At 39.1% G+C, this 23,880-nt stretch overlaps 1 protein-coding gene across 5 annotated transcripts in view; it reads left to right on the forward strand.

The window, feature by feature from the left end:
* The first annotated feature begins 991 nt into the window (after positions 1-991).
* HCFC2 (host cell factor C2) overlaps positions 992-23,880 on the forward strand; it is a 50,090-nt gene continuing 27,201 nt past the window's right edge. For 3 of the 5 annotated variants that reach the window (XM_027070962.2, XM_027070959.2, XM_027070965.2), the window contains exons 1-10: positions 992-1,198; positions 2,681-2,829; positions 4,249-4,409; positions 11,521-11,729; positions 12,535-12,619; positions 14,259-14,365; positions 14,475-14,663; positions 21,402-21,569; positions 22,114-22,166; positions 23,644-23,821. In XM_027070962.2, coding sequence (XP_026926763.1) covers positions 1,036-1,198; positions 2,681-2,829; positions 4,249-4,409; positions 11,521-11,729; positions 12,535-12,619; positions 14,259-14,365; positions 14,475-14,663; positions 21,402-21,569; positions 22,114-22,166; positions 23,644-23,821 — 1,462 coding nt within the window. In that variant the 5' untranslated portion in view covers positions 992-1,035. The remainder of the gene's footprint in view (positions 1,199-2,680; positions 2,830-4,248; positions 4,410-11,520; positions 11,730-12,534; positions 12,620-14,258; positions 14,366-14,474; positions 14,664-21,401; positions 21,570-22,113; positions 22,167-23,643; positions 23,822-23,880) is intronic. The other 2 variants (XM_027070960.2, XM_027070966.2) reach the window with 1 other exon arrangement.

Genomic DNA, 23,880 nt, shown 5'->3' on the forward strand with positions numbered 1-23,880 from the left:
ATAATAAAGCGTCTCAGCCTTATTAGCATTATATATGAATGTGAGCAAAGGCAGTTTATTGTATAGTGGTTAGGGAAAAGGGCTCTGCAGTCAGAAGCCCTGCGTTTGAATCCCGGTCCCAATCCGCTTCTGCTGTGTGTCCGGGGACAACTGCTTTACTTGTCTGTGCCGCATATCCCCATCCACGAAAAGGGAGACAGCAGTACCCACTGCACTGGATCGTTGGGAGAATCGTGAGTTCACACACGCAAGGCAATGAGGACTGCGTTTGGCAACCGAAGACCCTCACACGTTATCCAGCAATAAAACACGAACCTACAGTCTCCCACCTGCTGAAGCAAACCAGCCTTCCGCGGCTCGCTGTTCCTAAACTTCTCGGCATGGGTACAGCCGCCCAACGCTCAAGTGCCTGATTCGTCGGTGCAGCTCCGACCTTCCGTCCGGGGGGCTCAGGGACGGCCGCTCGCTCGCGGGGCAGGCTGCCCGCCTCCTCCGGCGTTCGCGGGCATCCTCGACGCCCGGCGCCCCCCGACGCGCGCCACCCGCCCGCGCAGGCAGACGTCCCTCTCGGCTCCCCGCGCTCGCGGCACTTCGAACCTCTACGCGAGCTTTCCTCCCCGTCGCGCTGTAAACTGTTCCGAGCCTGACTCGCCCGGGCATCCTAGATGCTCAAGTAAAGTGGCTGTAAAGGCAAACGCTGTACTTTCTCCCGCTGTACAAAACGGGGGGGGAGGGGACCCTGTGCGAGGGCTGGGGGCGAGAGACTCGGTCGGGAGGAAAGGTCTTTCCAGCCGCAGGCCCGTTGCCAAACGGGCTCGGCCGGGACACGTAGCCCGGAGGCGAGGACGGGGCTCCCCGCCCGGGACCCCTCCGCGCCCCGCGGGCCTCCAGCCTGGCCCCCGGGCGCCCGCGGTCACGTGACCCCCCGCCCCCGCCCCCGGCGCACAGCTGGAGGCGGGTCCCCGCCCTCCCCCGGGAGCGGAGGCGCCGGAGCGGGCGCGGTGCATTGTGGGCAGAGGGGCGGGGGTTGGGAAGATGGCGGCTCCCAGCCTCCTCAACTGGAGGCGGGTTTCCTCCTTCACGGGGCCGGTCCCCCGCGCCCGGCACGGACACCGGGCCGTGGCCATCCGGGAGCTGATGATCATCTTTGGAGGGGGCAACGAGGGCATCGCGGACGAGCTGCACGTCTACAACACGGGTAGGCGCGGCGGCAACTCTACGGCCCCGCCTGTGGGAGCCGCGGAGGGGGAGGGGAGGCGAGGCGGCGGCCGCGGCCCTGACAGCTGTCACCGCCGGGTCACTGCCTCCTCGGGCGGGCTGCGGGGAGCGCGGCTCGGCCGGGCGGGTCCGGGGTCCTCAGCGTCCCGGGCGGCAGCTCCGTTTTCCCGGGGCCCCGCGGGGCGGAACCGGGCCCTGAGCGGGGCGCGCCGGCCCTCAGGCAGGCGGTCCGGGACCTCCTCCCCCCACCCCCACCCCCCCGCGCCCCAGCCCTGCTGGCGGACGTAGGCGAGAGAGAGACAGAGAGAGAGAGAGGGAGGCCGTTTTCACCCGCCGGGGCCTCTTCCCGGAGTCTCGCCCACTCCGGGGGTCCGAGATCCGTCCCCTGTCAAAAACCAAAACCAACTCCAAACCGAAGCTGCGCCGGGCCCTTCTCGTCGTTGCCTGCGGTCTTTCCTTAGGAGGGAGAGAGGCGGGGCGGGGCGGGGGGCGAGCAGGGAAAGCGAGAGGCGTTCTGGTACGCTCCCCGCGAATACTGCCCCGCATCTGGCCGGTGGCAGTCGGGGTTTTTGCCCCGCTGGTCCCCCTGCGCGCTGGCGGGGGAGCGGCCGGTGGCTGAGCCGGGCGCCCGGCTCCCACAGTGGGGCGTGCTTGCTCAAGTTCAGCTGTGCAGCGCTCCGGAAGACGACTGTCAGCTGGAGCGCCGCCGCGACTCACCAGTGCCCCTTGGCCGAGGGCCCCGGGGATAGATAGGAGGGCGGCGTTCCGTTTTCCCCGCCGTGGAAACGCGCCCGCTGTCGCGCAGGAGCTGTTTCCTCGGTGTGAGGCTGATTGCTGAATTGGGGGTCTATGTCACGATCAACGACTCGGACCAAATAACTTAGTCATAGTGGTGAATACACTTGTGGCGTAGGGGATAGGGGACATTTTATTTTATTTTTTCACCCTCCCCCCCCCCGCACCCCACTATTTAGTTAAAAAGTTATTTGACAGTTTGGTGTAGTGTAGAAATCCTGGCTTTGGAAGGTGAGACCTGGTTTGAATTTTGCTCTGCCGGGTCCCCAGGATCAGCGCTAAAGTCACCAAACTTCAATAGCCGATTTTCACCGGTAGAATGGAGATGATGATACCAAGCAAGGTTTGGGGAAGAATTAATGACATCGATCAGGGTTTCTCCAACAGCAGCATGTGGTCGTTTTGAACCAGAGGAATTAGTTGTTGGAAGAACTTGCACGGACCTTGTAAGATGTTTGGCAGCGTCTCTGGGCTCTACCCACTAGTGGCCAGTAAGCATCTCTCCTCTCCCTCTCCAGTAAGGCAACCGCAAAGCTATGTTGTTCTCCCGGGGGCAGAGTCATCCCCAGTTAAGAGCCACTGATCTAGAAGATACATATAAAGTACACACTCATAGTTTGTGACAACAGTGTATCATAATTGGTCTTAATTTTATTTTGGCAACTAGTTACAAATCAATGGTTCCTACCAGCGGTTAGAGGAGACATCCCTCCAGGTTGCGCTGCCCACGGATTTGTCTGTGATGGTACCAGAATATTAGTGTTCGGGGGAATGGTTGAATATGGAAGATACAGCAATGAGTTGTATGAGTTGCAAGTAAGTGTATTTAAAATTTATCTCAATCTGCAGCTTTAATAATGATCTTGCTCTTCATTCTTTGAAAGATTGCGAAATATTTCATTAATGTATTTGAGATAGTGTGAACTTCACATTTTAGAGCTTCAAAGAAAATGTTTCCACTTCACTAAAAAGCCAAAGTTTCTAAAGTGAGTCTTTTTTTCAATACTCAGTGTAACATTTGTAACATAAAGATATGTTACTTAGCATCAATTGTGCATGTTACATGTTTGGGTTTTTGTATCTTAGTGTCATAGTTCTTCAATTTTAGCAGCAACAGAAGCATCTGGAGGGCTTGTGAAAACACAGATTGCTGGGCCCTGCTCCCAGAGTTTCTGAATCAATATTGTCTGATGTAAGGCCTCCCCCCTTGAATTCTTACCAAGTTCCCCTGTGCTGCTGCTGGTCCCCAGACCGTATTTTCAAAACCTCTGCTCAGTTATAGAAATTGTTACCATTACACTAATAATCACTTTTCCCCCCTGGCAGTATATGTGCACATGCTCACAGACGCGCGCGCACGCACACACACACACACACGACAGTTTCTTATGTCCTTTTATGTTTGATTTTCCTAAACCGCACTCAGAGCCCTCTCTGACAGCCCTTAATTGACTTTTATTCCCAAACTGTGCCTGTGTTCACAGGGCTATTATCATGAGGGTATCTGGTAATTGACAGATGTGGGTGAATTATACCTATTTATGAGCAAATCATTTTAGATAAATAGAGCATCCATGGCCAGAGTATAAGTTTTGGAGTTTGGTTTGTTAAATGACCTTTATGCATACTTAAAGGTTGAAATATATACTAATTTCAGAAAGTAAGAATGTATAAATTACGTTTAATCTTTTTTTTTTAATTTTTTTTAATGTTTATTTATTTTTGGGACAGAGAGAGACAGAGCATGAACGGGGGAGGGGCAGAGAGAGAGGGAGACACAGAATCGGAAGCAGGCTCCAGGCTCTGAGCCATCAGCCCAGAGCCCGATGCGGGGCTCGAACTCACGGACCGTGAGATCGTGACCTGAGCCGAAGTCGGACGCCTAACCGACTGAGCCACCTAGGTGCCCCAAATTATGTTTACTCTTAAAGCTATATATATTTAATTTTTCATTTGGAAAATATTTTGAAACTGTTAGCATTTGAGTTATTAATCATGTTTACTATTAGGTTGCTGTTGAGAAAAGCTGTGAATATGGAAGAGTAGACTGAATTTCTATTGCAGTGTTTATTTTAGTTCCAGAAGTTACCTGCTTACTTGTCATTTGTCCCCAGGATAGCTTATTGGAGCCTTCTAATTGGATTTCGATTAAAATGTATTGGTATGATGTTATACTATTGACAATATAGGAATGTTTTCCTGATTTTGCCTGATTGTATTTATGCTCTTTTTTAGGCAAGTCGTTGGTTATGGAAAAAAGTGAAACCCCACCCCCCTTCTTCTGGTTTACCTCCTTGTCCCCGGCTTGGACATAGCTTCTCTTTATATGGTAACAAATGCTATTTGTTTGGTGGTCTGGCAAATGAAAGTGAAGACTCAAACAATAATGTTCCCAGGTATGCTGATTCTTTTTCAGACCAAATGTTTGTTTTATGACTTTTAAGAATTTAGTTTCTTTCATTTTTAATTACTAAAAGGATGAAGCTTAGCCTTTTGCATTTGAACCTAACAGTGAACAAATTTGGGTGCGCTTATATTTTCCGTAGTCCCTGGAGTATGTATCTGTTTTCAAAACTATGCCTTTTCTAATCAGAAATCATCTTATTAAATGATACTAATATAACTGCTTATAGCAACATATTTGTATGTTTTGAGTCATGATGTATTTTAGTTGTCATAAATGATAATAAAAAGTAACAAATGGTTATTTTCAAATTAGATGTCTCTAGGAATTTGGTGACAAAAAATTTCACTACAAGATGAAGGCCATCATATCCATTTTTCATACAGGAAGCCATTAAGGTGGTTCATACAAGCAAATACTTTGTGAACCAATCCTCTCCTCTTTTCTCCAAACAGAACTATCACTACCTCTTTTCTTTTTTGATCACAGTGTTTTGATCACATTGTCATAGCACTCAGGATTTGGAGATTTAGAGTCCAAAAGACTGTTTTCTGATTCACTGCTTACCATGTGTGTCCTTTAGTGGAAGTAATCTAACCCTGTTTTCCTTGACTGTGAAATGGGACTGATTAAATACTTAACATTTCAGTGTCATTATAATGGCTAAATAAGATTGTTGGCATCAATCTTTCAATAAGATTGTTGACACTTTCAGGTTGTCATCAGCATAGTATCTACATTACATTGATGTTAGAGGCTTAGCTTTTTTGGTTTTTCAAACTTTAAAAAATAACACATACTAAAACATCACAGAAAACTTGGAAACTGGAGAAAGGAAGAAAAACTTATCCTACCATACTAATCCAGATACTTCTACTTCTAGCACATGTCTTTTTCATTTTTAAGTTAAATAGATGTTTTTAGTTATACACTTGTAAAAATTCAAGAAATTAGAAAATATATAAAGTTCTTTCTCTCAACAACACTGTCCTCCAACAGAGGCAAACATAATTCAAGTTGATGTGCATCTTTTAGAATCTTTTCCTTTTAACATTTATTAGTCAGCTTTTTTTTTTAGGTTATATTGTATATATTATATATAATGGGCATGCCTCTCAAGTTTATGCAGCTTGAGGGAGCAAATAGACGCAATGCTTTTTAAAGCCTCTGGTTAAAGCAGATTCATTTCTGTTCACATTCTGTTAGTCAGCGATCCAGAACTGTGTGTTCTGTGCTTGACATTTTTGTTGAAAATCAATGAACCATAACTGTAAGGATTTATTTATGGACTCTCCATTCTGTTCTCTTGATCTATATGTCTAGCCTAATGCTGGTACCACACTGTTTTGATTACTATAGCTTTGTAGTAAGTTTTGAAATTGGAAGATATAAGCTCTCAGATTTTATTACGCTTTTTCAAGAGAGTTTTGGCTATTCTGGGTCCTTTGCATTTCTATTTAAATTTAGCATCAGCTTGCCAATTTCTGCAACAAGGTCTGCTGGAATTTGGTAGGTACTGTGTGAAAAATATAGATAAAATTATGGAGAATTACTATCTTCTTAATATTGAGTCTTCCAACCCAGGAACCTGGAATGTCTCTCCATTTATTTAGATCTTCTTTAATTTCTCCCAGCAATATTTTGAGGTTTTAAATGTGTGTGTCTTACTCTGATCTTATTAAATTTATTCCTAATTTTTTTATTCTTTTCAATGACGTGAATAGATTTGGTTTCTTAATTTTATTTTTGGATTGTTTATTGCTAGTGTATAGAAATATAATTGGTTTATTGCTAATATATAGAAACACAGTTGCTCTCTGTATATTGAGTTTGTATTCTGTGACCTTGCCAAATTCATTTGTTATTTCTATGTATGTATGTATGTATGTATGTATGTATTTTGTTTATTTATTTATATACTTTTGAGAGAGAGAGCATGCAAGCAGGGGAGGGGCAGAGAGAGGAAAAGAGAGAATCTTAAGCAGGCTCCACACCCAGCAACATGGAACCCAATGCAGGGCTCAATTTCACCACTGTGAGATCATGGCCTGAGCTTAAATCAAGAGTCAGACACTTACCTGACTCGGCCACTCAGGCTCCCCTCATTTGTCATTTCTAATTATACCTCTGTGGATTTCAGTTTTATTATTATTATTATTATCGATTCTTTGGAGCTCTTTATATATTTTGTTCTTACATTCCAAATATTTTTTCCATGTCTTTTGTCTACCTTTTTTTTTTTAAAGAGTTTCATTTTTATCTTATCAGGTTTGACAATATTTTTTTATTGCTTTCTGGGATTTTTTTTTTTTCTTGCTTAGGAGTTTCTCCTATGCCAAAATTATTTTTCTATAATTTCTAGTACATTCTGTATTTTTTTGATATATTCACAGATTCTTTATGTTTCAAATATTTATAGATTTAGAATATATTTTTATGACTAGTATGAAGATTTTTACTTTTCCTTCCTAATGGATTTCTAATTCTCCCACCACCATTTACTAAATAAGCCATTTTTTTCCTCACTGATTTGAAGTCCTATCTCTGTCATATCTTAATCCTCATTTAAATGGGTCTTTTTCTAAATTCTCTAGACTAGGAGTTACAAACTACACTGTATGGGCCAAATTTGGCCTGCTATCTTTCTTTGTTAATAAAGTTTTATTGGAACACAGCCATGCCGATTTATTTGCATATTGTCTTTGGCTGCTTTCATATTAAAAGAGCAAAGTTGAGTAGTTGTGACAGACCTGAAGGCCTCCATAACCTAAAATATTTACTGTCTGACTTTTTACAGAAAAGGTTTGCCAACTCTTATTCAAGACTGTATTCTGTTTCATTAGTATATTTACCCTTTATCATTACTTGTTATCTTTGCTGTAGGTTTCTAGTATTTGCCTTTGGTGAGGTTAAAGAAAATTTTTTTTTTAATTTTTAGTTTGCTAATTGGTTTTTTTTCTCTCCTTTTAACCAAAAATGGATGTTTGTATTCATTTCAGACATGGAAATGAACTTACTGATTTTTCCTTTAATCCATTAATTTTGTTAATTATATTGTTAGGTTCTGAAATGAGTCATCTTTTTATTTGTAGTTAACCCCCAGTTTGTTGCATTACAGTGTTCTTTTCATACTTTGCTGAATTCACTTTGCTAACATTCATTTATATTATCTGTATTCACTAGTGATTTTTCCTATAGTGTTTTTATTTGGGGTAGTGAGATCCTGTTCTAATCTGATTTGAGTATCAGGGTTCTGTTATTCCTGGGAACATAACCAGGGCTGTGTTTTGAGGTTATGGGAAGCTCTCCATTTTTTGTTATGCTTAACTAACATAATTTCTTGAATATTTAGTAGAAATTTCCCATAATTGACATTGGTACAGTTTAGGAAGATGATCGTTGACTTCTTTTTCAAATATCTCTTATAGTTATTGATCTATTTAGATTTTCTACTTTCTCTTGAGTCACTTGGTAATTTATGTTTTCCCTGAAAAATCACCCATTTCATTTAGATTTTTATATTTATTGATAAAAACTGTAAGACAATTCTCTGTATCTCTTTGAAATCTCTATATCTGCTCTTTTCTCATTTTTAAATGCATGTGTTTTCTTTTCTTAACCAGACTCGCTAGTGGTTTGTTATATTACTTGTTTTCAAAGAACCACTTTTTAGTTTTATTATTTTTCTTTTTCATTTATTTTCTTCAACCGTATTCCATTTCTTTACATTTTTCCTTTTTTCTAACTTCTTTTAAACTTTTAATAGTTTGGATGCCTTTTCTAATTTTTTTCTAACTTCTAGTAATTTGAATGATTATTCATTTATTTTCAAATAAATGCTACATATTTTTCTCTGGTTATGGCTTTGGCCATATTCCATAGGTTTTGATATATAGTGCTCTTATTGTCATTAATTTTAATGTTTTTTTACATTTTAAAAAATGTTTATTTATTTATTTTTGAGAGAGAGGGGGGCAGAGAGAGGGAGAGAATCCCAAGCAGGCTTCACACTCAGTAGAGAGCCCAGTGTGGGGCTTGTGCTCATGAACTGTGAGAGCATGACCTTAGCTGAAATCAAGAATTGGACGCTTAACCAGGCGCCCCTATTTTCTCTTTAACCGAAAAGTAATTTGACACAAAAGTTTAGTTTCCAAATGGAAACTTTTGTTATTGTTGCTAATACCTAGTTTTATTACATTGTGATAAAAATATGTGGTGTATGGGGTTTTTCCTTCTTGGAGATTGTCTTTGTGGTATATGTGGTATATGTGATTGTTCCGTAGGTACTCATAAAGATTGTAAGTTCTTGACTGTTTGGGGATTAGGTTCTTTTTAAAAAAAATTTTTTTTAATGTTTGTTAAACGTCTCTTTTTTGAGAGAGACAGAGACAGAATGAGAGTGGGTTAGGGGCAGAGAGAGAGGGAGACACAGAATCTGAAGCAGGCTCCAGGCTCTGAGCTGTCAGCACAGAGCCCTACGTGGGGCTCAAACTCACGAGCCGTGAGATCATGACCTGAGCCGAAGTCGGACGCCCAACCGACTGAGCCACCCAGGGGCCCCGGGGACTAGGTTCTTTATTAAAGCAATGTTTTAAATTATTACTCTAAGCTTTTTTGTTTTGTGAGTCTAGGTCAGATCAACTTCTGAATGACATGTTAAAATCTCCCAGTGTGATTGTGCATTTGTGGTTTGTTCCTTGTAGATCTAATTTTCAGCTTGTGTGTATTATTTTGTTGTAGACTTGCCTTTTTTAAATAGGATTAACAACCAGTATGAGCTGGTACAGCATACTGGCTGGTACCCATTCAGATCTGTGTAAGTCTATGCCACATCACTTGTTACTTTTAATATTATCATTGCTGTTACTTGCTTATAGCTGGATTTAGGGTTCTTTTACTTTGTTTCCCCTACACGCTTCCTGCCCCCAAGAGACTTTGTCTCTTAATAGGGAAGTCTTTTCCTACTTTTGTTATTTTATGTTTTCCATCTATTCTGCTTATTGTTGCTTCTCTACCTCCAGCTCCCTGCCTTTTCCTGCCTTTGCAAGATTTTTAAAAATTGTAATGAGGTTGAACATTTGTGTATGTGTTTGTATATGTGTTTCTGTGTGTGTATACATATACATTTATACAGTTTTTATTTCTCATTCTGTGAACTGTCAGTTTATATCCTTTTGTTTGTGTCTATTGTTTGATTAGTTATAATATTGATCTTGTAGGAGCTTTTTACATTAGGAAAATTTTATCTTTTTTGGTGATGTGTACCAAATTTCTTTTTATAGTTTGTCTTTCTTTTGACATGGTTTTGTATTGTAGTGTTTTTTTTTCCCTAACCATCTTATTAACTGTTTTCCATAGACTGACACTGCTTTGCTTATTTTTCCTTTTCCTTACTTTTCCTTGATGTACTGTTTTCTTCTTTCCTCTTAATGATTTGAAAGTTATATGTGCTAATTCTGTGCTTCTGTTAGTTCAGAAATTATTACACACATTTAAACTGAGAAGATCTTGTCATCTTTGAGAGTAGATTACTGTCTTTACCTTCTTTTACTTACCCTTATTTTCCCATATGTTCCATGTATTTTTGAATCTTATTCCAAATTATAATACTGTTAAGAAATTAATTATTTGGTTAGTCTTACTGTTTGCTTAGACCTCACATCCACATTTATAAACATAAATTTAAATGTGATTATAAATCACTGATTTCTTTGTACCGCCATTTCTCTTATTCAGCGTATTCTTTCTTGGATTTCTTTCATTTCTTTCATTTTTCTGAAATGGCATCTAGTGTCATTTTTTTCCCCAAAACAATTATATAGCTACACTTTGAAGTTTTATATCTCCTAAAGTGTTTTGATTTTGCCCTCATATTTGAGTAATAATTTGATAGGAAATATATTCCTATAAAAGTCATTTTGCTCAAAACATTGAAAACATCAATGTCACGCATGAGAAGTTTTATGCCAGTTTCTAGAGTTAAAAAAAAAAAAAGCTATGCAGGGCATTGCTATGACATTATAGAGTGAAATTTTAAAAGAAAAAAGTTACAAAGCAACATTTGTAGTATGTCTCATTTATGCATATGTGGAGATCCATACAGAAAGGGGGGTCAGAAAGGGTATTTACTGGTGCACCTGTGTGGCTCAGTTGGTCGAGCATCCAGCTGTTGATTTTGGCTCAACTCATGATCCCAGGGTCATGGGATTGAGCTCCCCGGGCTCTGTGCTGAGCGTGGAGCCTGCTTAAGATTCTCTGTCTCTCCCTCTGCCCCACTCCCCCACTCACGCTTTCTCTTTCTGTAAAATTAAAAAAACAAAAGGGGGTATTTACCAATTATTGTCAACAGTGATTGTCTTGGTTATCTAGTACCATGTAATAAACCCCCAAAGAGTTTGTGATGCAAAATAACATTATGCTCAGGGATTCTGTGCATCAGGAATTAAGATAGGACACAGCAGTGATGGCTAGACCCTGAGATGGGAAGGCTTGAATGGTCACTCCCACATCTGATGCCTCAATGGGAATGGCTGAAGGATGGACTGAACTGGGGCCGTCATGCTGCATGCCTATGTATGCTGCTTCAGATTTGTGTTAGTTGGACTTACCTGATGCTTCAGGATTCCAAGAACAAGTATTTTATAGTGACTTCTGAGGCTTGGTCACAGCCTCAGAACCAAGGCTTGGCTGTGACCAAGCCTCAGAAGTCACATAGTGTCATATCACCACACTCTAGTTGAAGCAGTCACATTGAGGGTGAGGACAGACATAACTACCTCCTGAATGGAAGTATCAGAGAATTTGTGGCTATGTTTTCAAACCATCACAGTTGTTGTCTTGGATGTGAGTGTTGGTTAAATGATGGCAGCAATTTTTTTAATCTCTTCTGTTTGCTGCTGATCCCCGCAAGAGTACCTGGTGCATGGTAGTTTTTGATAAATACGTGGTGAATAAATGAGGAAGGGGTTTTTGCTCTCCTAATGCCTTTCTGTACTAAATGAATGTTTCATAGTAAGCATATCTTATCTTTATAAATAGAAACAAAAATCAAATAGAAGATATATGTTCTGTTAATGTTTTAATATTATTTCATGGTATCCTAGATATTTAAATGATTTCTATGAGTTGGAACTACAGCACGGTTCTGGTGTTGTGGGTTGGAGCATTCCAGTGACTAAAGGGATTGTGCCTTCTCCAAGAGAATCCCACACAGCTGTGATATATTGCAAAAAAGATTCTGGAAGTCCTAAAATGTATGTCTTTGGTGGAATGTGTGGTGCTCGCCTGGATGATCTATGGCAACTTGACTTAGGTAAGCTTACCTTGATTCAGACTCAGGAATTGGTTTTGATTGATAAAGGAAAATGTAAAAATCCTTTGAAAAATATTTTCGTTAAAGTATTTATCGAGTCACACTTAGGTTTATAGAAGGCACGTGTAGCCAGCTCTGGAACAGGTGAGATGTGACGTGAGTGGTTGCTGATCAATAAAGTTAAACAAATGAATGTTTGGTTTATGGCCGTAACTCTCCTGTGTTCCTTATAAGTAGGGTCGCCATATGTCCTGGTTTGTCCAAGGTGACTGATTAATGCTTATTGTCCCATGTAACTATCAGTAGTACCAATTACCACTCTGTAAAATGTCCCAGTTGGGGATGATCAAATTTTTATGGTTACTCTGTCTACAGAAAATGTAGCATTAGTAATGTTATTACTGGTCAGTGAAAAACCCTGGGCTAGCTAGCTCTTTTTAAAAGGATCCTAGGAATGAAGTGATTGGGAGGTAGGTGTGCCTCTCACTTTTGACTATCTTCTACACAATGTGCTCTTACTTAAAATGTGAAAATCTCTAATTTGGTTTTAATTCAAAATTGGTGGCACCCTAAATACACCTCTGTATTTCAAACACTAACATTCAAGTATAAATAGATTACTATAATTAGCTATTTATGTTGGCTGTAAATGCTCATTTTAAGATGAAATTCAAGTAATGGTTTTGAAACAGTTTTGCTTCTTTTTGGTAAGTCCTTTTTTTTTTTTTTTTTTTAAGATTCTGCAAGTTGAGGTAATTTGCTATTATTAGACCAAATTGCTAATATACTTAATTTTTACTTCTAGAAACGATGTCGTGGTCAAAACCAGAAACTAAAGGGACGGTGCCACTTCCACGAAGCCTTCACACAGCCAGTGTTATAGGAAACAAGTATGGTGGTGGTTTCTGGTTTTTTTGTTTTTCACTTTTTTTTTAACCAACTTAAGAAAGACACACACAGGGAAGAGTGGTGCTACCAAGTTCTTAGGAATAGATTATTGAATTTAATAGTGTTTGATTGTTTCCTGAAGCAAAAATAATAAGCCTACAGAGGCTAAAATACTTCGGCATTTTCTTGTCATGCTGCCTCTTATACTTGTGTGCATTCCTCACAGTGCTCCTTGCACAGAGTACATTGACTTAAGTCTGAGGCACAGGCATCTGAGGAACAGATCTGTTCTCTGTTGCCAGGTTTGACACACCTAACTCAGTGTTTCGTTTTACTTATTTTTGGTAGTACTTGACTTATACTCGGGTATGTACTCAGAATGTACACTCACTGGTTAAACTTTGGATAGAGTTATGGTTAGACCGTAAACTCTGTAACCAGATGCCTGAATTCACGTCTCCAGTTTTGGTACTTGTTCTGTATGACCTGGGGCAAGGAAATTTAATCTGTCTATACCTCAGTTTCCTTACATATAAAATACAGTCAATAATAAAACCTACTTCACGAGGTTGCCTTCAGGATTAAATGGATTAATACATATGAAATGCTCCAAACAGTGCCTGCTACATAAGGAGTACGCCATAAAGGTTAGCTATTACTATCATCAGCAATTTCCCTTACTTGTGCATTATTGTGTAAATAGAATTTAATTAAGTATTTTCTTGTGTAGGGGCTTTACCTTAAAAGTAATGTTTTAGGAAACAGCTACAACCTCATTAGTTCTTTTTAAAAGATAGCCATAAACAAAATCTGATAGGTACATTTTAAAAAATCTCAGAACCCTTTTATAAAATGTGGTTTTCCACTGGAACTCTAATATAGAAAATAGGTATAAAATAGAGCTTCTCCAGTTGGCATGTCGTCACATCGGCCCTAAGCTCTGCCTGATGAGCCTTTCTCCTTCAAGCAGTCATTAGGCATGTCTCAAGAACCTTTAGGGGCCCGAGGGACATAGTTAAAGGTTTTTTGTGTTTTGTTTTGTTTTAATGTTTATTTATTTATTTTGAGAGAGAAAGAGAGGGAGAGAGAATCCCAAGCAGGCTCCTGCGGGGAGCTCGATCTCACAAACCACGAGATTGTGACCTGAGCCGAAATCAAGAGTCAGATGCTTAACTGACAGAACCACCAGGTGCCCCAAAAGTTTTTTATTTGAGTGATATCAGTGACCAAAGTTATAAGAAACTTAATCTTCTTTGGTTACTGTATGCATACAACTCTAAATTTGACTTTGGATATCATAGATTATTTGACTGTCTTTCTGAGTGAGGTTCACTCATTATAAATAGTATTGATTTTCAAATGTATTAGAATTGAAATATTTTCCACTTAAGTAACTTGCCAGAGACAAATAATTTGATTCTGTATTGCTTCATAGAATTGTAAACTCTTCAGAGAAGATTGCTTTATTCATTATCTTATTCCCATTACCTTGACCATAATAAGTGAGTTAATAGTCCTGAAGCTTTGAGTAAACAAGTAAGTTTAAGTCTATTCTTAGCATTGAAAATCTAAAAAGAAAAAAAAAGTAAAGCTCTAGAAAAAAAAGTCAGCCACTTTATGTTCTCTCTTTTTGTTGTTCAGGATGTACATTTTTGGTGGATGGGTTCCACATAAGGGGGAGAATATTGAGACTTCACCTCATGATTGTGAATGGAGATGTACTAGTTCATTTTCTTATCTAAATCTGGGTAAGTCTTTTAAGAGCTACTTATTGAAATAAAATTTATTAATAAAAGAGTTCTTGTTATTTTGTTATTTAAGAGCAATACTGTAGTCATGGATATTGCTGTCTTGTAGATACAGCAGAGTGGACCACCCTCGTATCGGATTCTCAGGAAGATAAAAAAAATTCAAGACCAAGACCACGAGCTGGACACTGTGCTGTTGCAATTGGCACTCGATTGTATTTTTGGAGTGGAAGAGATGGCTACAAAAAAGCACTGAATAGTCAAGTTTGCTGCAAGGATCTTTGGTATCTTGATACTGGTGGGTAAGAGTATTTAACGAATAGAATTTTCTTTTAGGTAAATAAATACCTGAGCACTGTCTTTCTCTTAAGACTTACTGTAAATGCCACTGCCTCTCTTTTCCATAATTAAAAATGAATGGAAGAAATATTACATTGGAGTAGATATTTCTCACTCCATGAGAGGTTTTTTTTTAAGTTTATTTATTTATTTTGAGAGAGAGAGAGAATCCCAAGCAGGCTCTGCGCTGACAGTGCAGAGGCCAGTGTGGGGCTCAAACCCACGAACCACGACATCATGACCTGAGCCGAAGTTGGATATTCAACCAACTGAGCCACCCAGGTGCCCACGAGAGCCCCTCTCTTTGAGTGTGTAGACTGGGATATGATGACTCCCTTCCAAAGCATAGAATATGAAAAGAGAAAAACAGTGGCTGTATGGTAGAGAAACCTGGAAAACACCACCTTAATCAAGTAATCAGTGTTAATATCACTAGTGATAGTCATGTTAATATCATTTATCCCTGCTTCTCATATCATGTGATAAGAAGAAACTTCACCTTTGTATTACCCCAAAACCTATAACCCCACTCTGAGAGAACATATCAGATAAGCGCAAATTGAGGGACATTCTAGACATTCTACAGAATATGTGAACAATAATCTTAAATAAAAGTTTCAAAGTGATGAGGGGGGCTTTGAAAGCAATGAGTTGGACTCTTGATTTCATCTCAGGTCCTGATCTCATGGTTCATGAGATCAAGCCCTGCATGGGACTCTGTGCTGGCAGTGTGGAGCCTACTTCGCATTCTCTGTCTCCCTCTCTCTCTCTCTGCCCCTCCTCTGCTCTCTCTCTCTCTCTCTCTCAAAATGAATGGATATGCACTTTAAAAAAAGTTTCAAAGTGATGAAAAACGAGGAAAGTGAGAAATAGTTACAAATTGGAGGAGACTCAGGAGATATGATGACTAAATGCAAGGTGGTACACCCTAGATTGGATTAAAACAAACAAAAATGTAAATAGAAAATTGGTGAAATCTGAGTGGTCTGTAGTTTAGTTAACATTATTATTCCAGTGTTAATTTCTTAATTTTGACAAATGTGTTAGCATTAGGGGAAACTGAGTAAAGATAAAGAATATATGGGCACTCTGCATTTTTTTTTTTGTAAATCTAAAAGTATTCCAAAGTAAAACCATTTTTTAAAAAGTATTACAACACTACAAATTTATTAAATATGGAACTCATCTATTTTTTAATAAATACTTATTGATTGATACTGTATACCAGGAATTGTTCTAAATTGTTCTAAATGCTGAGAAGTGAAATGCTACAGCAGTGAAAGAGACTGATAATGTCCCTGATGTCAAAGAACTTATATTCTTAGAGAGTATGAGGGCAGGGGGATGATGGGCACTAATCAAACAAATTAACAAAATCAGTTCCATTTCTGGTAAGCATGTGAAGACAGTAAGACCAGTGGGATAGTAATGGGAGGCACTGGAGTAAAGAGGGGTGGGGTTAACTTTGGAGTGGGTAGTTAGAAAAGAATGAAATGGCATTTGGAATATAATCCAGATGGGGAGAAGATGCTATCCGTGGAAAAGGCTGGGGGAGCAACACTGTAGGAAGAGTGAACAGCAAGTACAAGGGCCCTGAAATGGGAATGCGTGGCTCGTTTGGGCCCAGTGAAAGAGGAGAGTGTAGGGATGGAGGTTAGAAAAGTGACCACAGGACAGATCTTGTAGGGCCTCAAACATCATGGTAGAGTTTAGATTGTTTATAAAGTACAAAGGTAAGTTATTTATTAGTTTGAAGGAGAGACGTGTCGTGATCTGATGTACATTTTGGAATGGCCACTGCAGTTGCGTGGAAAATAAATTGGAGGTGAGCAAAGGTGCACACAGTGAGACAAGTTAGGAGGCTTTCACAGCAGTCAGAGAAGTCTTAGACTACGGTGGTGCCAGTGAAGATGCAGAGAAGTGGCTGAATTCAGGATATGTTTTGGAGTTCTTGTTGACAGAACTGGCTGATGAATTGGGGGTGGCATATGACAGAAAGGACAGGAGGATGAAGTTTTAGCTTGAATAATTTGGTGGTATTTCCACTTACTGAGCTGGAGAAGACTGAGGAGAAAACTGGCTTGGGGAGAAAATTAAGAGTTCCATTTAGACCATGCTAAGTTTGAAATAAGGAGATCAAATAAGTAGTTAAGGAACAAAGAAGTCTGGAGGCCAGCGGAGAATCAGATTTGGAGATGATGTAATGTGCACTGTTATATGAGAAAAGCAGATTATAAAACATATCTATAATTCCAGGGTTTTTTTTAAGTGCATAAATAGAAAATTCTGGAAGGATACAGTAGTATGCCAAAGTGTTATCTAAAAGATGAGGGACACCTGGGTGGCTCAGTCGGTTAATCATCTGACTTCGGCTCAGGTCATCATCTCACAGCTTATGAGTTCAAGCCCTGCATCAGGCTCTGTACTGACAGCTCAGAGACTGGAGCCTGTTCAGAGTCTGTGTTTCACTCTCTCTCTCTGCCCCTCCCCTCACTCACACTCTGTTTCTGTCTTTCTTTCTCTCTCAAAAATAAATAAACATTGGGGCGCCTGGGTGGCTCAGTTGGTTGAACATCCTACTTCAGCTCAGGTCATGATCTCGTGGTTTGTGAGTTTGAACCCCGCATCAGGCTGTGCGGACAGCTCAGAGCCTGGAGCCTGCTTCAGATTCGGTGTCTCCGTCTCTCTCTGCCCCTCCCTGACTTGTGCTCTGTCTTTCTTTCTCTCAAAAATAAACATTTTAAAAAAATTTTAAAAAAATTAAGATAATTGATGGGGCACTTGGGTGGCTTAGTTGGTTAAGCATCCAACTCTTGGTTTCAGCTCAGGTCATAGATCTCACTGTTCATGAGTTCGAGTCCCGTATTGGACTCCATGCTGCTGGTGCGGAGCCTACTTGGGATTCTCTCTCTCTTTGCCCCTCTGTCTCTCTCTCTCTTTCTCTCTCTCTCAATAAATAAATAAACTTTAAAAAAAGATAATTGATTTATGCTAAGTGACATTAGTCAGAGAAAGACAAATATCATATGACTTCACTCATATGAGGACTTTAAGAGACAAAACAGATGAATATAGGGGAAGGGAAGCAAAAATAATATAAAAACCAAGAGGGGGACAAAACATAGGAGACTCTTTTTTTTTTTTTTTAATCTTTTATTTAAAAAAAATTTTTTTTTTTAATGTTTGTTTTTGAGACAGAGAGAGACAGAGCATGAACGGGGGAGGGTCAGAGAGAGAGGGAGACACAGAATCCGAAGCAGGCTCCGGGCTCTGAGCTGTCAGCACAGAGCCCGACGCGGGGCTTGAACTCACAGACCGTGAGATCATGACCTGAGCCGAAGTTGGACGCTTAACCGACTGAGCCACCCAGGCGCCCCCATAAGAGACTCTTAAATACGGAGAACAAACAGAGGGTTGCTGGAGGGATTGTGGGAGAGGGGGGATGGGCTAAATGGGTAAGGGGCATTAAGGAATCTACTCTTGAAATCATTGTTGCACTGTGTGCTAACTAATTTGGATGTAAATTTAAAAAAATAAAGATAATTGAAAAAATAATAAATTGAACAACAAAGTTAGAGACTAAATGCTTTGTATGGAAGAAGCACATACTAGCAAGTGGGAAAGAAATATAGAAAATCCAACTTACTGTTGCATCTTTGAAATTGGGAGTTATTACCTGAAGTCCAAGGATAAACTTCAATCCCTGAGATTGGAAGAAAAAATGTGTGTGTATAAATTTTTCTTGGTAGTGAATACATCACTTGAAGCAGATTGTCTAAGCGATCTGTGACTTTTAAAAGATTAAAAATTACTGGCTCTGAATGGCCAGTTTTTCCATAAACCTTAGATGATGTCAATTTAAAAGTAATCATGGCTACTATCATAAAGTTGGAATTTAGATTTTGCTTCTCCTCTTGATAAGTTGGCATGAATTTTGGGAACTGGGGAAATGAGGGCTCTTCATCTTGCTTTTTTTCACTTATAGTTAATCTTTGTGAATTTGATAGCATTTAAGAGTAAATAATGCCATAAGGCTTTTTATTAAAAATAGTCCTTTGCTCCCACCTTCCTCTCATTTTCCTTGCTTCACAAGCATCTGCTTTCAACTCTGTTAAACAATCCTTTTGGGATTTCCTTCCATATTTCCATATAACATTAATATATTACTTTGATTTTTTTCAGTTTAGGCATAAAATGATCACTTTCTACTATAACAGTTAAGGATTTATCTCTTCTTCCCACCATTCCTTGCTTCTCTGCTCTATACCTTTCCTACCCTCATTCTCTCAATATGGTTATGCAGCAATTTTGTTAGATGAGTAGTCATTGTTTACATTATGACCATATAAACACTGTTCACAGGTGAGCCATGCCATGGATTAATAATTGTCATTTTTGTTTGTCTTTGATTTGTATGTATTTACCACCAATTCAGTCCATACTCTTTAATTTGTTTAAATCTTCTCTCATTATGGTTAGATGCATCAGATATATTCTATCATATTTCATCATCTTGAAGAAATTTCTCCTGGGGCTCCTTGTCTGGGTGGCTCAGTCAGTTAAGCATCCAACTCTTGGTTTCGGCTCATGTCATGATCTCTCTGACCCTCCCCTGCTCGTGCTCGCTCTCTCTCTCTCTCACTCTCTCTCAGAATAAATAAATAAACTAAAAAAAGAAAAGACAAGAACCATCTCCTGCTCCAATCTGGGATGGTTGGCATGGTTCTCCTGCTCCACAAATCGTGCACAGCTATCATCCTGGAGTCTCCCTTCATCATCTTCCTGGAGATATCTTCTGCCTCTCACCTGTGCCAGATTCCCTGTTTCTAGTTCCTGTATTTTTCCCTTTCTTAGTTAACTTTTTCTTTTTTTGTGGAACACATCCCAGGAAAAGAGTGCATAGGAGATAAATTTATTTTCAGATCTTGCATTGTCTGGAAATATATTCAGTCTTCCTTCCATTTAATTGGCTATATGCAGGGAAATAGAATTCAACACTGGATGTCCTTACCCTTCAGAATTTTGAAAGCATTGTTATATTGTATTTAAGCTTCTAGTGTTTTTGTTGAGAAACCCAAACCACTTCTGATTTTTGTTCCTTTTTTTAAAAATTTACATATTTATTTTGAGAGAGAGAGTGTATGCAACAGAGGCGGAGAGAGAGAGGGAGGGAGAGAATCCCAAGTAGGCTCTGCACTGTCAGTACAGAGCCCGATGCAGGCCTCGAACTCATTAACTGCAAGATCATGACCTGAGCCAAAACCAAGAGTCGAATGCTTAACCAACTAAGCCACCCAGGCACCCCTGATTTTTGTTTCTTTAAATGTGACCTTCCCCCTCACCTTTGATAGCTTTTGGGACTTTTGTGTCCATTATTCTTAAATTTCATGGTGATGTGCTTTGGTGCATCTATTTTTAACCCAGTGTGTTGAATACTCATTGGGCCCTTTTAGTCTGTACACTCATGTTCTTTAGTTCTGGGAATTTTCTTGATTTATTTCATTGATGTGCACCCTTCTGTTTTCTCTATTTTCTCTTCATGTAAGCTTTTGTTGTGTAAGTAGTATACTTCTTGGACCTGTCTTCTTTTTGTTTCCTTATGTGGGTTGTCTTTAAGAAACATAAATAAACTGGGTTGTGAATAGGATCATGGAGGAATCTACATGGGGAATAGTTGAAGGAACTAGGCTTACTTATCCTCCAAATCATAGTCATCAGTTTTTTTCTGTAAAGGGTCAGATAGTAAATATTTTAGGCTTTGCAGGCCGCGTATGGTCTCTGTTATAACTATGCAACTCTGCTGCTGTAGAATGAAAACAGTCATAACTAATACATAAACAAATGAGCATGGCTGTGTTTCAACAAGACTTTAGTTACAAAAACAGTCATAGACTGGATCTAGCCCATAAGCCAGCCAGTTTGCTGATCCCTTCTCTAAAAGATACAAAAAGATAGATATCAGACATGTTCTGTAATGATTAAAATATAGCTTATAGATATCAACTCACTAGGAGACTAAATTTTCTTATGTAACTGTCCAAAGATGGAATGTACTCCCTTAGGAATTGTGAGTTCCCTGAATTGGTAGGTAAACAAAAAGAGGACAAGGATATTGTAGAAATAATCTCAGATCCTTCTTTCTAGTTCTAAAAGCCTATGATTGTTACTTGTTTTGGAAATGTTGTAATATTTTACATCAAAGTAGTTACCTGTTTGGGGTAGTACAAGTTTTGATAAAAGGGTATTAACTTCAAGAAGTTGGGTTTTCCCAAAATATCATGTCCAAATCATATTTGCTAACACTAACAGTATTTCTAACATGTATGCTATTGGCTGAAAATTGGCTCGTTAAATTAAAAACTTACATAGGTAAAATAATGTAGCTCTAACTATAAAATACTTGGTGCCCTGCCCCCATTTCTAGGATTAAATATTTCTTTCTGATTCTGGTGACTCACATGGCTTGGAATTTTTCTCTCTATTTGTATAAGGAATTAAATAAATAAGTAGGACCAGAACCCCAAACTGTTTTCATTTGACCTACTATAGCTAAGTTTATCTGAATACATCTCCCTGTGGGTAAACAGGTGAAATACTCATTGCTGATGTTTTCAGAGCCCCAGGCCCACACAAATTGTACAAGCAAACTCTTGATACATTTGAAACTTAAAAGCATAATATCAATATTGTTCTTTAGAGAAACCGCCGGCACCATCACAAGTACAGCTGATCAAAGCCACTACCAACTCTTTCCACGTCAAATGGGATGAAGTGCCTACAGTTGAGGGCTATCTTTTGCAGCTGAATACAGACTTGCCACACCAAACTGCATCATCAGATTCCTCACTGGCACCAAATCTACAAGGTAACATAATTTTCACCTGGAAGCTTGCATGTTCAGATGCTTTTTTAAAAAGTGACTACAGGAAAGCCTGTGATTAGGCCTAGTTTTAAAAATGTTATGATGTGATGTTTTCTGCCTGGTTAATCAAATATGTTGCATTTCAGTTCCGAAACTTGCCTGTCTTCCCATCATGATGTGGTAGGTAGAACGCATAGACACATAGGATAGAATGTTTTTTCTGCAGTTCACTCTGATGTACTTCCTTGTTTCGACATGCTACCTGACTTCAGGAGATGGTTTTAATTAGCTTTCATAAATATTTCAGCTTTTTAAACAAGTATTCAAAGTAATAGGCACTTGGAAAGTAAAAGCAGATTTCATTTTACATGTTCTTTTGGAAAGGATTTCAATCAACCAGTAAGCAGACTATTAAGAAAATAGATTAACTTTGATAAAGATACTACTTTTTAAGCTTTAATACATTACTTTCAGAAATACTTGATTGTAATATATTTTATTGAAGCTAATTTAGACCATGTCAGTCTGAACTTTCTCATTCCTACAGGAGTCAGAATGGACCCTCACAGACCAGGCAGTAATAGCACCGTTCCTAACAGTGTAAGTTAAAAACAAAAATTTATGATGGTAAATGAATGTTTATGGTTAGAGTCCCAATTTTTATTAATATTTGTAGCATATTACCTTAGGACAGAGGTTCTTAACTCTGGCTGCATATTAGAATCACCTCTGAGATTAAAAAACAAACAAACATATACAGAATCCCAAGCCTTTCCCGAGATTTAGTGAATCAGAATCTTTAGGATGATGCCCAGGTAACTCAGGTTTTAAGGAAAAGCTCCATAGAGCACTGTGGCACTGGCCTGGATTGAGAACCCCTAACCAGGAAACTAAAGTCTACCTTCATTGCACACAGCATCAGAGGCTAATCCATTATAATTTATACTTACGGTGTCTTGAAATCTGTATTTTGACATTTCTAAGTATCATACACACTCCTGTTTTAAGTTTCTAAAGATGTACTTCAAAAATGCATATGAAATATATTTCTTTACTATGTACTTCATTGGCCAAAGAATATGAGTTGCTAAGTTGAACACTGATGTTTGTGAGGTTATTTCTTGTTTATGAAGTGCTTCACAGTAGGTATCTGTAGAGACTAATGAATAAGCTCACTAGGATTTACACTGGTTTTATATGGCAAGCTGCTGTCTGCATATACAGTAGATTCTTTTCAAGGGAAGTGATGTAGGGATAAGCTCATGTGTTCTGAACATGGCTGCTGTGGACAAATATCCTAGAGCCATGAGAAGTTATAATTGACAATGGAGACAGAAAAGTCACAAAAAACAGGTAAGTAGAAGGGGGCAGCAATATTGGGGTTTTTGAATGAAGCCAGGTAACTTTTATGGCTCACTAGACCCATATATATTGCTGTATAGTAACTGATGTTGACCTTGATGACCTGAATTATCAAAAAGTTTAAATGTGTTCATTATAGTGTGTACAAGAAGGCAAAGAAAAACAGAATTAAAGAGACTGCTATTTAAAAATGTTTAATGGCAAAGAATATTGATATGTGTATGTATTAAATCTTGATATCTATTTGGAAACTCAGTCATATAGAATAATTCATTTGCTTGAACTGAGATTTTATTTTTAGGAGTCATCAGGTCTTTAAAATCCATGTTGACTTTGTTAAGAAAATTGGACAAATGTGTTAAACTCAGTAGCTCTGGTGTTGTCGCCTGTGCTGCATACATATTTACTTGCATACTAACTACCACTCATAAAACATAGTCTGGGGTTCCCCCCCCCCCCCAGAATATACCCTCCTATTCCCCTGTATAACTGGTCTTCTGAGAATGGAGATTAAGGGAGGAAATAGGTTTTTTAAACTGTTGTAAAATTTAAAGAATAATCCTATACAAATTAAGTGTATAATTTAAACTGTTTTATATCTTGGTAAATTTATTTTCAAAAGCGTTCAAGTTGTAAATTATTTTGCTTGTTTTTCACATGTATTTCTATTTAACTGAACATTGCTTGCTACAATAAACTGTTTTATTTCTTATAGATCAGCGATACAACGAACAGTGCAAAAACTGAACATACACCTATGAAAGGAACTTCTGTGAAAAACAGACCAGATCTCAAAGCATCAACTGATTTTAATGCTGCTTTACATCCATCTATGGCAACTAATACTTCTAATCATAATAGTTGTGTTGTGGATATGTTAAGGAAAAATGAAGGTATAAAGATGGCATTTTTTAAAAATGTTTATTTATTTTGAGAGAGAGAGAGAGAGAGA

Source organism: Acinonyx jubatus, chromosome B4, assembly GCF_027475565.1.
Source record: "Acinonyx jubatus isolate Ajub_Pintada_27869175 chromosome B4, VMU_Ajub_asm_v1.0, whole genome shotgun sequence".
Lineage (NCBI taxonomy): Eukaryota > Metazoa > Chordata > Mammalia > Carnivora > Felidae > Acinonyx > Acinonyx jubatus.